We start from the raw sequence: 16,113 nt of genomic DNA on the forward strand, positions 1-16,113 counted from the left end.
TGAAAAAAATTCAGTGATTTTAGAAAGTAATATAAATTTTGTAATCAAGGATGTTCTAATACTTGCAGATTCGTACACAGAAAAAAATACACAACTAATCCAAATAGCAAGATCTTGAATATATGAAAACAGGAATCATAGCATAAATGTTAATGTTTAAATCTTTATGTGACTACCAATTTCTTTAAAAAAAATTTTTTTTACCAACTTCTTAGTAATTCATCAATGTAAAATGAACCAGACATCAGCATCAGCATCATGAGGAGTTATATGATAAGCACTTTGCTAAATGTTTCACATGAATTATCTAATTTAATCCTAAAAACAAACTTGTGACATAAAAATCATATTTACAAAAATGCATACTGAAGTTCAGAGAAGTTATCTAACTTGTCCAAGATTATAAAGTTATTGAATGTTAGAGACATATGTCATTCCATTGAATTCAAGAGTATATAAGTGGCAAGCAGTTTGAGGTTTTTTGGCCTGCCCAATTATATGATGTGCCAGTATTTCAACTAAGAAGAAAAAAATCAAATTGACATGTTTGTCCATTGCAACACATATCGCTATTTCAGAATTGTTAAATATGTTAAAACATGTGTCTCAAAATCAATAAAATATTGTTAGTATAAAAAAATTACTATATTAATTTATTAACCTATTTACTATCTGAGAAAATATAATCAATGTCTCTTACCTTTGGCAAACATACTCACGATATCTGGGCTTCCCCAGCTCCATGTGTACTTGCTTTGATTAAGAAGAGAATCAAATTCTACAGGGTTTTCCTTCCATCCTTCAGGTAATTGAGAAAAAAAAGCAAATAATAACAAAACAATATACACATGGTGAGGTATTAGTAGCCCCTAAAGAACTATCCTTTAAATAATAACAATGAGAATTAATTGCACAACAAATGCAAAAGTAATAATAGATTTTGTTAAATTTCTTAAAGCTTACAATAGATAATTTACTTCTTACTAAAATACAGAATTATTTTGAACTTTTGAAAGTTAATTTCTAGGAAAACCATAGATTCACCCAATCACATTATTTTAATAGTACAGGATGATATAATACTAAAGCTTAATTCTTGATTCAATACCAGTATGTGTTTAGCTGAGGCCTACTAAAATATTTGTCAAAAGTATCTCAAAACATCCTTCACCTTGTGTCATGATTCAGAGCTAAAGAAGCAATATTTACTCAATAAATTTTTCACAGGATGAAATTGTCTAAATAGACAATACCTTTGGCAACTGCACTAACATCTTCATAAAATCCAGCTATCAGGGCTACATGACCCGGCCGTGATTCAGTTGGCACACGTGTATGAGATATCCCCCAGCTGCCTTCGTGCATTATGATATTCCTAAAAGATATTACAGATGAATAGTTAACATAGACATAATTAAGTGCTCTGTTAAGACTTTGGAAAAATAAGATTATTACAGAAGGAGTCAAAACAAAAAAAGTCAGTCAAAATTTAGGAAGGAAAAAACCCTAATCCCAGCTGAGCCCAGTCCTAGCCCTTCCACCAGTGGATTCAGTAGCATAAGTGAGCCCAGGTACATGAACAAAGACCCACCCATGAGACAAAATAGAATCATGAGACAAAATATACCAGTGTTGTTTTAAGCCACAAAGTATTGAAATGATTTTTAAATAACTGATATACACAATAATATTCTCTCAATCTTAAATTTTATTAGGTGTGATGATGGTATTGTGGTTATGTAAGAGAAAGTGCTTGTTCTTTAAAACATACATACTGAAGTATTTAGGGATGAAGTGTCAGTATCTTTTCACAAATTTTTATTCTTTTTAAAATTATTCAATTACAGTTGACATTTGGTATTATTTTATGTTAGTTTCAGGTGTAGTGGATAGGAATTTATATAATCTACTAAATCACCCACCTGATGAGTCTAGTACCCACCTGGCACCATACATAGTTATTACAACACTATTGATTATATTTTTAACTTCTTTAATTATATAACAAAAACTGACAAACAGAAAGAGAAAAGCATAAAGAAATTTGGATACCTCTGTTTAAAAACATTTTGATCAGTTCAGATCATACTTTTTCCAGAGATGTCTTTGTTCAGTTGACATGCTTACCTAATAAATGGTGCTCTAGGATTTCCCTTTTCATCAAATTCATAAAGTGCATCTGCCCGCAGCCCATCAGCAACAATAAGTACTAGTCTCCTTGCTGGAGGAGGCAATGGCGTAAACTGAGGAGTCATCCCATGAACCAAAGGAGATGTAAAATAAATGTCAAAGATGGAGGCGAAGAACACAAAATGTACGAGCAATCCCACAAGAAAGAATAGCAGCATATCTTCAAGAAAAGCTGAAAGAAGGAACAAAATTAAATCTGGGTAAACCTTAATGGAATTACATATTTCACATATCTTGATGACAACATATAGATGGAACATATATTTTAAAACATTACATAACAACTTCATTTTTGGTGGTAACAATAAACATTATTTAATAATGAGATGATAATGAAATAAAAATACATGATAAGGTACACTCAAGCAAAAAGAAATGATTCAAGTAGAATAAGCAATTGGCTCCAATAAACTATTTATAATAAAATTAAATGTATATTAAGCTCATAAAAACTAATATAGAATCAAAAAACAAAGAAAGAACTAAATGAGTCCTAAAATGAGCTATGTATGGTTTAGTCAAAACAAATCCTGTATAAAATAGAAAATACAACTCATGGTGCTCATATGACAGCCATTGATATTCTTAGAATTTTAACGTCATCTAAATGTGTGTAGACTTTTTCGACTTTTGCTTATCAGCTCAGCAGACTTCTAACTTCTCTTGATTATCACCAAGTTAAGCAGACAACATATATTTTTGTCCAGTTAGCTAAATTATAGGGGGGGAAAGTAGTTAAATTTTATCTGTGCTTCAGAAAATTTGCACTCACTAAGGGAACACTCTATTTTAGTTCCCTGAACACCAAAACAAGAAAGCAGAAGGTTGCACGCATTCAATCAATTAAACTGTTCTAATTCTCACAGCCAGCTGGACTGGAGGTCAAATCCCCCTAGTATTAACTACAACAATCAAGGCTTAACTACAGGAGGACTGCACACAAAGACCACTAGGGGGTGCACCAAGAAAGCATAAAAAATCCGGAGACAAAGAAACAGGACAAAACTGTCAATGGAGGATATTGAGTTCAGAACCACACTTTTAAGGTCTCTCAAGAACTGTCTAGAAGCCGCTGATAAACTTAATGAGATCCTCAACAAATCTAATGAGACCCTCAATGTTATGATAAAGAACCAACTAGAAATTAAACATACACGGACTGAAATAACGAATATTATACAGACTCCCAACAGCAGACGAGAGGAGCGCAAGAATCAAGGCAAAGATTTGAAATGCGAAGAAGCTAAAAACACCCAACCGGAAAAGCAAAATGAAAAAAGAATCCGAAAATACGAAGATAGTGTAAGGAGCCTCTGGGACAGCTTCAAGCGTATCAACATCAGAATTATAGGGGTGCCAGAAGATGAGAGAGAGCAAGATACTGAAAACCTATTTGAAGAAATAATGACAGAAAACTTCCCCCACCTGGTGAAAGAAATAGACTTACAGGTCCAGGAAGCGCAGAAAACCCCAAACAAAAGGAATCCAAAGAGGACCACACACACCAAGACACATCATAATTAAAATGCCAAGAGCAAAAGACAAAGAGAGAATCTTAAAAGCAGCAAGAAAAAGAAACTCAGTTACCTACAAGGGAATACCCATACGACTGTCAGCTGATTTCTCAACAGAAACTTTGCAGGCCAGAAGGGAATGGCAAGAAATGTTCAAAGTGATGAATACCAAGAACCTACAACCAAGATTACTTTATCCAGCAAAGCTATCATTCAGAACTGAAGGTCAGATAAAGAGCTTCACAGATAAGGAAAAGCTAAAGGAGTTCATCACTACCAAACCAGTATTATATGAAATGCTGAAAGGTATCCTTTAAGAAGAGGAAGAAGAAGATAAAGGTAAAGATATAAATTATGAACAACAAACATGCATCTATGAACAAGTGAATCTAAGAATCAAGTGAATAAATAATCTGGTGATTATAATAGAATCAGGGACATAGAAAGGGAATGGACTGACTATTCTTGGGGGGGAAAGGGGTGTGGGAGATGCGGGAAGAGACTGGACAAAAATCGTGCACTATGGATAAGGACAGTGGGTGGGGAGTGAGGGCGGATGGTGGGGCGGGAACTGGGAGGCGGGGAGTTAGGGGGGGGGAAAAAGAGGAACAAATGTAATAATCTGAACAATAAAGATTTAATTAAGAAAAAAAAATAAATAAATAAAAATAAAAATGTTCTGTGCATGCCCTAACCAGTTTGGCTCAGTGGATAGAGTGTCAGCCTGCGGACTGAAGGGTCCCGGGTTCGATTCCGGTCAAGGGCATGTACTTTGGTTGCGGGCACATCCCCAGTAGGGGGTGTGCACGAGGAAGCTGGTCAATGTTTCTCTCTCATCGATGTTTCTAACTCTCTATCCCTCTCTCTTCCTCTCTGCAAAAAATCAATAAAAATATATATTAAAAAAATGTTCTGTGTACATATTATGTGCATAACTGTGTGCAGGGGTATTACAGAGAACACCAAGAAGACACAGTCACAGATCTGATACTAAACAATGTTCAATGAAACATCTAAATAATACTGTTAAGACAGTATGCCATTAACTGCCAAGAGCAAACTATCCATGATGTCTGTTTCAAGGCAGCATTTTTCCTAGTCGATTAAGACTTTGCTTCTAGGGGTATCCTGTTTGGCTCAAATAAATTTTTATAAAAATTCTCTATAGGATTGTATGCTCTTACATTGACAGTTCATAATGAAATACTATGCAGCACTGAAAATGAATTAAACCACATTTATGATAAGGGTACATCTCACAAATATAGGCTTAATAAAAAAATTTTTTTTAAAGGCACTGACTGTTCCTTTCTCCCTAATACCACCAAACTTCTTGAAAATACTGAATACAATCTCTTTTTACCTGATCATCTAATTCTCAAACAACTTAAATTGAGTCTTTGTTTCCATTACATCAGAGAGAAAGATTTCACTAAGGTAGTGAATACTGCAAAATCCAATGGCTATTTTTTCAGTTGTCTTCCATGGCTTATCCATTCCATTTGTCTTTATTAGCTATGCCTTCTTTTAAAAATAGATCTCATTTCTTGGCTTCTTTGAACATTACTTCTTTGGTTTCCCTGCTATATCTTTGACCAGTGTAGAATGGGCTCTATCTGGTCAGTGAATTCTGGAGTTACTCAAAACTTGGTTGTAGGCCCTTTTCTCTCCTCACTCTATACTTTCTGTTTAGGCATTTTTCATCATAACTTGGCTTCAGTTATCACCTATATACAAAAATCTCAACAAAGTCTAACTCCAAATCCATATATATAACTCCAACCTTGACACATCCACTTGGATATTTCAAAGAAATGCAAACTGAGTATGTTTAAAACCACACCCATGATATAACTACCACCCTTCCCAACCACCCCTCTCCACTGTCCACCCCACTCCCCACCAGGCCATGAGCCTTGTTTAGGTAGGAAGCCTCCAAACTCCCTAGTGTTAGTCTCAGGGGATAGCACCACCATTCACCCAGATATGTAAATCAGAGAACTAAGAGTTATTCTTTATATACTATTCTTCTGCTGTATAGCCATATATTATTTTTTTGTTTTGCTTTTTTCAAAATGCAAACCTGAACATCTCACCCCTTATATAAAAACCTTCAGTGCCTTCTCTCCTATCCAGATCAAGACTGAAATCCTTAATATGACTAACAAGGTCTTACCTGGACTAGCCTCCGCCTCTCTTTCTAGCCTTGTCCCATAGCACCTTCCCTTGCTTTATGGCACATTACCACACTGGCCTTTTTTAATTTCCTTACATACCCCCATGTTTCCTATTGCTGTAAGATCTTCATGGGTACAATTCCTCCCCACAGAATGCACTTCCACCCTACCCTCATCCTCTCACCCCATTGTCTCATAACATCTGCTTGTACTTTCCAGCATCACTTCTTGCAGGACTATGCAGTCCAAATCAGAAACTAAAACCTTTACTTTAGTTTATAATTACATAACTAGGTCATTGACTATTTGGATTATCACTTATCCATAATTTTGTCATAGCAAGACAGGGCTGCTCCAGCACTCTTCACAGTCCTAGGCACTAAGCAAGGACTCAAATGTTCACCAAATAAATTATTTAGAATTATCACTTCAAAGGTACATGTAATATGCACTATTGCCACTAGAGGCTACCTTGCTTCTCTTTTTATGCCTCCAGAACATAACACAAAAACTGTAAAGATTCAGGATACATAAAAAAGAAAAAACACACAAATTTTATGCTTAACTCATTTACTATACATAAAATTGCAGTGATTCCAAAATACCATCTTTCACATACTACTTATGTTATTATGACCCAATACATGTATATTAAGCAATATTATTATTATCTTCAAACAGAATCATATTTTATTAAGTTTTACTGAAAAAGGCTCAATCATTTAGACACCTCTCAAAATAGGTGAGTAACTATTAAATTTTAAATGACACATATCCATGTACCAATAAAAATTTATGTTGGTGGAATACTTACTACACACTAAAAAACAATAAAAAGTTAGACATCTCTAAAACTTTAAGTCAACCGCAACTTGCATTTAAAATTTTACTTATGGTTATCTTAAGACTATTAAAGCCACATGGACAACAGGGGGATGGGAGCATGAGTTTGTGTGGGGGGGGGGAGGTTGGGGGTTAATGGGGGGGATGAGGACACATTTGTAATACCTTAACTAATAATAAAAAAAAATAAAATAAAATAAAAAAATAAAAATAAAAAAAAATTTTTTTAAAAAAGACTATTAAAGCCAAAATAATTTTTTTACACACAAAAAAGATTGAAGTGCTTGGGAAAAAAAGCAATCTGTCACATTTTCATCACTAAAATACAAACTTCAATGATTATTCTGATTACTCAATGAAACACTAGCTATAAAGACCTACATTAATGTAAATCTTGCTAAGTAAAAAAAAATTCCCAATACTTTACTAATAAACTATTGTTAAGTAGAGACCAGCAATTATTAATATTTTAAATTGATAAATAAACTTCTATATTGTAGAAAAGCAAGGTACTTACATAGAAGACTGGCCAGTTGATTTGTTATGTGTGGACGATCACATAAGCAAGTCCATGATTATAGGTTATAAAGTAGAATCAGGAAACTACATTTTTACAGGAAGCCAATCATGAAGAAATTCTACATCCAACTTCTTACAACTCTCTGAGGAAACAAAATCTATGTTCAACCTATATTTTAGAAGTCAGACCCTAAATTAAAGCTATGTCCTTTGGGCCCTACAGTTTTTTCCAGTTAATATTTGTTTTATTTTTAAAAACCTGTCGAATATTTTCAACATATACTAATATTAATTGATAACCAACTATAATAACAACATTTACGGTATACCAAGTACCAGGCATTGTGACAGCACATTCCTAATCCTGTGTACTTTCATTATCCCCTTGACAAATAGATAAGTGTGAGATGAGAGCAGTAAAGTAACTTTTTTAAGGTCTCACAGCAAATTATGGTACAACTGGGATACAAACTTTGGGCTCTTAACCTGATAAGAACAATCCTCTTCAAGGACCTTAAGCGCAGGAAATTTCTAAAATTCCCCATTAGAGAGATGGAAACACTGTATATAAACTATTCATTTCTAATCATGCCCTTCCCATGCCATTCCTAATCCCCCCATGACTCCATTCCAGAAATCGGTTCCATTTTCAATCTTTCTGGCAAACTCAGTTACAATAAGGATCAGTAATCCTTTTTGTCAAGAACTATGTAACAAGCCCTAGCTGGTTTGCTCAGTGGATAGAGCATCAGCCTGCTGACAGAAGGGTTGCGGTTGGATTCCGAGGCACATACCTTCGTTGCAGGCTCGATCATGTCCCGGACATGGTTGGGGCGCCTGTGGGAAGCAACCAAACGATGTATCTCTCGCACATCGATGTTTCTCTCTCTCTGTCTCTCTCCCTTCCTTCCACTCTCTCTAAAAATCAATGGAAAAATATCCTTACAAAAAAATATATTTGTAACAGGATACAGCATTAGTTATTTTTAATACTATTTTCCTAAAATGAGATTTTTTTTCTGCGTTTTTTTCAATATATGTCTCAGGAAAATATTCAGAATTTGAACATTAGGACCTAATGTTCTATTTTTTTTTAAATTCCAAAAAACTTCTGGCAAACAAAACAAAACAAGCTTCATTCAAATTAAAATTTTAGTTTACTGAGCCTGGGTAAACTGAAATTAAAGCCTACATTTAACTGTTGGCATCCCTTTACATGTAAGCCAATAACCTGGCCTAAGGTTACATAAGAATGCTCTATTTTAATTTTTCCACAGAACAAAAGGAGATACTTTACTGCTTGGATATAATATGTAACTTATCTGATAGCATAATTACTGCTACCTATTTACTTTGGTCCTTAAAGGAAGCTATACAGAAAGAAAGGAAATCTTAAACCTGCAAAAGGAGCAGGTTTGTGAAGAAAATAGCAGCTCTTAGGAATAGCACTCCAATACTGTTGACTAGAAACTAATATCCCCTTCACCACCTCGAACTGTAATCAAGGACTGATATAAAAGACAAACGTTGGACTTCCAAATTTAGTATGCTTCCTTTATGTGCTAACCTTTGATAAAATCAAAGCTGTCTAAAGCCTCTACGTTTTAAAATAATTAAGTTTCACTGTCAATACCTGAACTCCAGCCTAAATGGACAAGGTGCAAGGCATAGTGAAAGAAGAATGGCTTCGGACGCGAAGGTAACTGATTTTAGTTCCTTTGAATATTTATGAGTGGAGTTGACTAAACCAGGTCAGTGAATGTTTCTAGGCTTAAATTTACTTATTTTTCTACTTGATGGGACGGAATGTGATATTCTAAAGGGTCCCCTGTTGAACAAATTATGTATTACGTTCTAAGTGTTTACTGAACCCCTAACCGTTTGTTATACAAGTCGAGGCTATCAGGATATTCACAGATCCTAGCAAATCCTTTTTCTATTTACTCTCCGCACTTCCCACGCCCCGCACCCCCCCCCCCACCCCCCACCTTCGCTGTGGTTTTATAGCTTAACTTGAGGGCGAGAAGGCGCTCCCTAGAAGTGCACGAAGCCGGGGCTGTTGCCAGGCCTCCAGGGTAAGCAGGCACATGGCTGGGAAGGGAAAGATGAGAAAAGAAGCCAAATTCTAACTACTGTCCTGGGGACTCGCTACACATGCAGGGAAAATGCCACCAATTAGCGGCAACCAGAAAGAAAAAGTGAAGCGCGCTAAAGAGGCAGCGACCTGCGGGCATGGGACCAGTTTCGGTGCCACCGCACCTCTGAGCACTGGTCCCCGGATTTTACCTGGGGCTTATCCCGGTCAAGCCTGATCCGGGAGTGAGGCCACCTCAGCGCGAAGGCAGGACTCCACTCTTGGCAGAGTTCTCTGCCCACTGACAGGATCGCCAAAAGAACGTTCCTCAGTCGCCGTCATAACGCATCTCCACCACGGAACGCCCCCTGACACCTACCTGGCCAGCAACAGTTCTCGCGATAATTCTAAGACCAGTCCTCCGTAACCCCGCCTCCTCCCTATTCCTCTAGCCAATCAAACAGGAGTGGGGGCGGGGTTTTTCATTTGAGTCAAGAGCGGCTTTGCTGGCGGGTTCTGTGAACCTCCGGGGCTGGGGTGGGGCGGGCGCAGGACGGGGCGGGGAGAAGGGGAGGGTGGAACGCGCTCTATTTCTCGCGAGACTGGAGACCAGGAAGACGCCTGCAAAGCCGGGCTGCTGGTGCAGCCGCGGCAGAGGTAGTGGGTGTTGCTGCCTCTGGACCTTCTGCTTCTGAGCGTACGCCTGGTCTCCAGGTGGAGAGGCGGGACGTGGCCAGGCCCGGGCTGTGGCGGTGCGCAGTGCCCGCTGAGGCGGAGGGGAAATTCAGGCTGCGGCCTGTCAGAGCCAGTCAGGGAGGTGCCCACACGCCTGACAGAATAAGATGGCGGCGATGGTGCCTGGAGGTGGTGGCAGTGGTAGCGGCGGCGTGAATCCATTTCTCAGTGATTCAGACGAGGATGACGACGAGGTAGCGACGACCGAGGAGCGGCGGGCAGGACTTCGGCTGGGTTCCGGGGGCGACCTAGATCCTGGCTCTGCGGACTCGCTGTCGCCTCAGGATCCCGTGGCCTTAGGGAGCAGTGCACGGCCAGTGCTCCCTGGGGAGGCGGCGGCTGCGGTGGCACTGGGGGGCAGTGGGGAGCACCCGGCCCGATTGTCAATTGATGCGATCGCAGCTCAGCTGTTGCGCGATCAATACTTGCTGACCGCCCTGGAGCTGCACACCGAGCTGTTAGAGAGCGGCCGCGAGCTGCCTCGGCTGCGCGACTACTTCTCCAATCCCGGCAACTTCGAGAGACAGAGTGGGACCCCGCCGGGGATGGGGGCGCCAGGGATCCCTGGAGCCGTCGGCCTTGGAGGCGCCGGAGGTCGGGAGCCAAGCATGACGTCGGGCGGGGGACAGCTCAGTAAGTGAAAGCAGCCTGTCTCGCCCGCAGGGTTGTTAGGGCTGTGGGGGAGGGTGTTTCTGGGCGGATACTGAATATTATGGACATTTTTTAGACAGTTGCAGGGGGTTGGGGTCTTTTGCGGTGACTTCTCCCTCCGCCTGCCTTCATCCCTTGGCTGAACTTGCACTGGCTCCTGGCTCCCTAGTTGGTGTCTGTATCTATAAAAATATCCAGCGTTTCTAGTTCACTGGCTATTACAGGACTCCAGACGTCTCCCTTGCAAACTGGCTTATCGCTTTCATCATTTTTCCCTTCTCTCCAATTTCCTGAATCGCCATTACCAGGAAATAGTGTTTCTTAAACTGTTCGCTGTAATTTGACCGAAAGTCAAGAGCAAGAAAAGAATAGGAAATATTGTTGCTCTGTCCCCACTAAAGACCCTTTGTCTTTGGGATGACTTTCTCATTCCAAAAAAAAAAAAAAAGATGAGGTTTTCAACTGCATGAAATATGTTCTCTTTCAATATACACAATTTAATTCAATTGCTATGCCTTAATTTCAGTAGTTTCCAAAATGACAGGAAATCTAATGAGCAAGGTAGGCAAGTTCAATCTGCAGTCTATCCTAGTCCCATCACGCCGAAGCTTTTTTAACCTGCATAAGTTAGAAATTTACTTTTTTTAACTTGTTAAAATCATTTTTAGCAGCACAGAGTAATCATTTACCCCATTCATCATATACCACATTTTTAATTGAATCTATTTGGGTTACATTAGTTAATAAAAGTATATAGGTTTCAGGGGTACAGTTCTATAATATTGTGTGTACACCATTCCAAGTCATGTCTCTTTCCATTACCACTTACTAGGTGTACCACTTAATAATGCGGATTTTATAATCAAAGAAAACATGATAACTTCAAGAGAAACATCAAAAGTGCTTTATTCAAAGTAATGTCCGGCTAGCTACACATTTCCCCTCTTTAGGTAATTTGTAGATACTGTCCCAATAGAACTTTTCTTGTTTTGGGGCAAACCATTCAGAGACCCAGTTTTCCACTTCTTCATACGTTTTCAAGTGCTGCTTAGGAAGTGCGAGTACCATCGATTGGAACAAGTGGTAACCTAAGGAGCAAGGTCTGGTGAATATGGCAGGTGGGTTAATGCTTCTCAGGCAAGGTCTTTTAAGGTGTCTTTAACTGGTTTTGAAGTGTGTGATGGTGCGTCATCATGAAGCAAAATTACTTTGTCGTGTCTTCTGGCATATTCTGGTCGTTTCACGATCAAAGCGTGATTCAAATTGATTATTTGTTGTCAGTAGCAATCAATATTAACAGTTTCACCTGGTTTTAGAAGCTCAGGATACACCTTCCTGATCCCACCAAACACGGAACATTGTCTTCTTTCTGAAGCAATTTGGCCTTGCAGTCGATGTTGATGGTTGACCTGGATCAACCCATGATTTTGTGCGTTTGGGATTCTCGGAATAAATCCACTTTCCATCGCCAATCACAAATCGATGCAAAAAAGATGTTCTTTCATGCTGTTGAAGCAACATTTTACTGATGACTTTTTGGTTTTCCATTTGTCTCGTTCAGTTGATGTGGCACCCATTTTCCTTCCTTTAAAATCTTTCCCATTGCTTGTGAATGATCAGAAATTGTTTGCTGAGCAATGTTTAATCTTTCTGCAAGTTGTTTTTGAGTTTGACACACATCTTCATCCAGTAATGCTTGTCATTGTTGGTCTTCAAACTTTCCCAGTTGACCTGGACATTCTTTGTCTTTCACATCGAAATCGTCACTTTTAAAGCATTTAAACCAGCGCTCACAAGTATCTTGAGATGGAGCATGTTCACCATAAGCTTCCCGAAGTATACGATAACTTTTTCTTCCAAATAAAGTAATGAATTAAAACTTCCTGCAAATGTTCTTTTTTTGGTACGAAATTTGACATTTTTAAGTGTAAAAATGTCTATGATGTTAACACCTTCAGCAAATTTGACATGAAGTTTTGAAGCTTGTCAATACAACAAAATAGCACACATATCAAATCGCATATATATCAACATATGTGTAACTCCATCTATTGAAAAAAATCCACATTATTAACTGGTACACCTAGTATTCCTCCCTTTACCCTCTCTTACCAGCCCCCATGCCCCCGTTCCCTCTGGTAATCACCATACTGTTGTCATTCTATTAGGGTTGGGGTTTTTTTTCTTTAGTTTTTTTGTTTTTTACTTAATCTCTCCATCTTTTTCACCCAGCTCCCCTCCCCACCCCCTCTGACAGTTGTCAGTTCATTAGATTCCACATTTAAGTCGTATGGTACTTGTTGTCTTTCTTTGAATGGCTTATTTCTTTTTTTATTAATTTTAAAAAATTGATTTCAGAGAAAGAGAAAGGGAGAGAGACAGAGAAACATCAATGTGAGAGAGAAACTTCACTGCTGAATATACCCAACCAGGGATTGAACCCGAAACCTGGGCATGTGCCCTGACCTGGAAAGAAACTGGTAACCTTTCAGTGCATAGAGCAATGCTCAACCAATAGAGCCACACAGGCCAGGGCTAAATGGCTTATTTCACTTAGCATAATACTCTCCAGGTTCATCCATGCTATCACAACAGATAAGATCTCCTTGTTTTTTATGGCCAAGTGTTATTCCATTGTGTAAATGTCCCACAGCTTTTTTATCCACTTATCTGCTGATGGACACATAGGCTGCTTTCAAATCTTAGCTATTGTAAATAACGCTGCAATGAACATAGGGGTGCAGATATTCTTTCAAATTATTGTTTTTGGTTTCTTGGGATATATTCCCAGAAGTGGAATCACTGGGTCATAAGACAGTTCCATTTTTAATTTTTTGAGCTAACTCCATACTGCTTTCCACAGTGCTTGCACCAATCTACATTCCCACCAACAGTGCATGAGCGTTCCCTTTAATCCACATCCTCGCAAACACTTGTTTGTTGATTTATTGATGATAGCCATTCTGGCAGGTGTGAGGTGATATCTTATTGTGATTTTAATTTACATTTCTCTGACGATTAGTGACACTAAACATCTTTTCATATGTCTATTGGCCATCTCTGTCTTTTTTGGAGAAGTTTCTGTTCATTTCCTTTGCCCATTTTTAGTTGGATTGTTTGTTTTTTGGTGTCAAAGTTTATAAGTTATTTATAAATTTTGGATATTAACCTCTTATCAGATATATCATTGACAAATATGTTTTCCCATTCAGTGGATTATCTTTTCATTTTGTTGATGGTTTCCTTTGCTGTGCTAAAACCTTTCAGTTTGGCCCTGGCTGGTGTGGCTCAGTTAGTTGGAGCATAGGCCCATGTACCAAAAGATGGCGGGTTCGATTTCTGGTCAGGGTACAATGGGAATTTATACAGATACAGGAAGCAACTGATCAATATTTCTGTCTCACATTGATGTTTCTCCCTCTCCCTCTCTCTCTCTCACTTCTTCTCTCTAAATAAAAAATAAATTTAAAAAATCAATAAAATTTATTAAATTTTTTAGTTTGATGTAGTCTCATTTATTTTTTTCTTTTGTTTACCTTGTAGTATCTTAGCCAGAGGAATGCTGGTTTCACTTGAAGGAATGAGCTTTAATAAAAATTGGACTTATTTTCTTAGGATGAGCCTAGTTTTTTGTACAGTAGAGACAGTAGGTGGTCAAATGGGGAAGACAGGTAACTTCTGCTTTTCAATGATGGATTTCATTTAGGCAAAGCATTTACCATGCCTTCACATTTTTATAAGGCAACTAATTTACCAGGAGGCAGTCACATGATTAAATGTGATAATTTCACTTGTGAGCGTACAATCTTTTTGTCATCTTCCTCCATTTTTAAAATGTTCTGTTTCATGATACTACCTACCCTTTCTTAGAGCTCTCAAAGAGTACATATCTCATTGTGCTCAGTGTTCCTTCACTAGTATTACCAGTGCTAAAATGTCATAATTACAATCTTTCAAAGTTCCCATCTTTTTCACTTTACACAGTAGTTCCTACCTGTTAGATTGGAATTGGATTTAGTGCTTCCCCTGGTCACTGGGAGAGAAAATATCAACAGAATATTTATCTGTTGTATAACTGTCATTTTTCTTGCCTATGCCTTTCCAGTACTTTTAAAATTATTATTAGTTCTTGTAGAAATTTATTCAGATATGTTCACTGCCTAGTACAGTAGTTTGAATATAGTTGGTGTTCAATATTTTACATTGATTAATATATTAATTGTGTGATCAGTTAAGGATTGTAGTGATACAGAAGATGTATGATGCATGTTCGTGATGGAGAGGCAAAACTAACACATGAAAGAACTCTAGAATAGTCTTCTGTGCTACAGATTATAGTGTAAACAATCAGGTATAGATAAATCGTTATCGATTATGGTACTGAAATGGCCTTTGTAGAGAAAGTAAAGTTTAAATTTGACCCTCAAAGATGGGTGAAATTTTGACCAAATAGTGACTTTATTATTTGGCCAAATTTAGACTTTCTATCCTGAGTGAGGAAAGGAAAAGGAAATGAGTTAAAGAAAATATTTATTTTATATTTTTCTGTGTTTAAAGCATCTTCTGGAAACATGTTTACCACTATCTGACTCTACACTTAATGAAGTGTTTCCATTTGGGTAGCTCTGAAAATGCTGATTGATGTTTTAAGCCATTGTGGTACTTTGGCTAAAAGGAAGCAAGATAGGAGTATTAATCAGGGAAAGCAGACCTCTGTCAAAAATTAAAATTACACTTTCTGGTTTTCAAACAAGAAAGTTAGAGGTGATCTTCAGAATGTATACTTGTTTGTTTTTTAAAAAACTTGGTTGAACGAGAACCTTTCAGAAATTGGTGTAATTTTCATTTTGTTTACTAGTATTTTTAGGTCTGAAGCTAAATTTGGTGAATTTGTTTTTTTGTTTTGTTTTTTAATGGCTTTTAACAGTGTCTCCTCCCATGGTTGTATGATAATCAACTGCAAAAGAATATTTAGCATGGTCTAAAAATACACTGTTAAGACTAAATTACAAATATCAATTGAGAAAGGGCTGATGGGGGGCAAAAATAGGTTTACAATTGTGAGTAAAGGAAACAGTTTATTCATGTATTATTATTTATTAATTATTGTGTTATTCATACAAACAGCCATAAATCTACTTTTGCCCCACCCTTACATTAACAGCCTATATTTTTCTTATAGGTAGTTGTTTTTACTGGCTTCACCCAATAAATACCGTGAGAGTTAATGATGAATTATGGTTTCTAAATTATTGATACTAAAAACATACTTGTTAATATATAAATAGTGTCTTGCTATTTGGCCATATTTTGGATGCAGTGCCTCTTTGATAGACTTTTTTGGGGTTTGTATAAATTTTGGATTGATCTACTTCATTTAACTCCCTTATCATATGACTATTTGTTTTAG

At 37.7% G+C, this 16,113-nt stretch overlaps 2 protein-coding genes across 5 annotated transcripts in view; one reads left to right on the forward strand and one right to left on the reverse strand.

Moving 5' to 3' along the window:
- PIGN (phosphatidylinositol glycan anchor biosynthesis class N) overlaps positions 1-9,702 on the reverse strand; it is an 83,409-nt gene extending 73,707 nt beyond the window's left edge. Inside the window, exons 1-5 of the mRNA XM_081096652.1 lie at positions 9,530-9,702; positions 7,242-7,386; positions 2,128-2,362; positions 1,254-1,375; positions 701-799 (exon numbers count right to left, since the gene is read on the reverse strand). Of these exons, the coding sequence (XP_080952778.1) occupies positions 701-799; positions 1,254-1,375; positions 2,128-2,348 (442 nt within the window). The 5' untranslated portion in view covers positions 2,349-2,362; positions 7,242-7,386; positions 9,530-9,702. The remainder of the gene's footprint in view (positions 1-700; positions 800-1,253; positions 1,376-2,127; positions 2,363-7,241; positions 7,387-9,529) is intronic.
- Positions 9,703-9,915: 213 nt separating this feature from the next.
- RELCH (RAB11 binding and LisH domain, coiled-coil and HEAT repeat containing) overlaps positions 9,916-16,113 on the forward strand; it is a gene marked incomplete at its 5' end in the record, with an annotated part of 96,313 nt that continues 90,115 nt past the window's right edge. For 3 of the 4 annotated variants that reach the window (XM_081096653.1, XM_081096654.1, XM_081096656.1), the window contains one exon: positions 9,916-10,685. In XM_081096653.1, coding sequence (XP_080952779.1) covers positions 10,160-10,685 — 526 coding nt within the window. The remainder of the gene's footprint in view (positions 10,686-16,113) is intronic. The other variant, XM_081096655.1, reaches the window with a different exon arrangement.

The sequence above is a fragment of the Myotis nattereri genome (genome assembly GCF_964212035.1).
Source record: "Myotis nattereri genome assembly, chromosome: 8".
Lineage (NCBI taxonomy): Eukaryota > Metazoa > Chordata > Mammalia > Chiroptera > Vespertilionidae > Myotis > Myotis nattereri.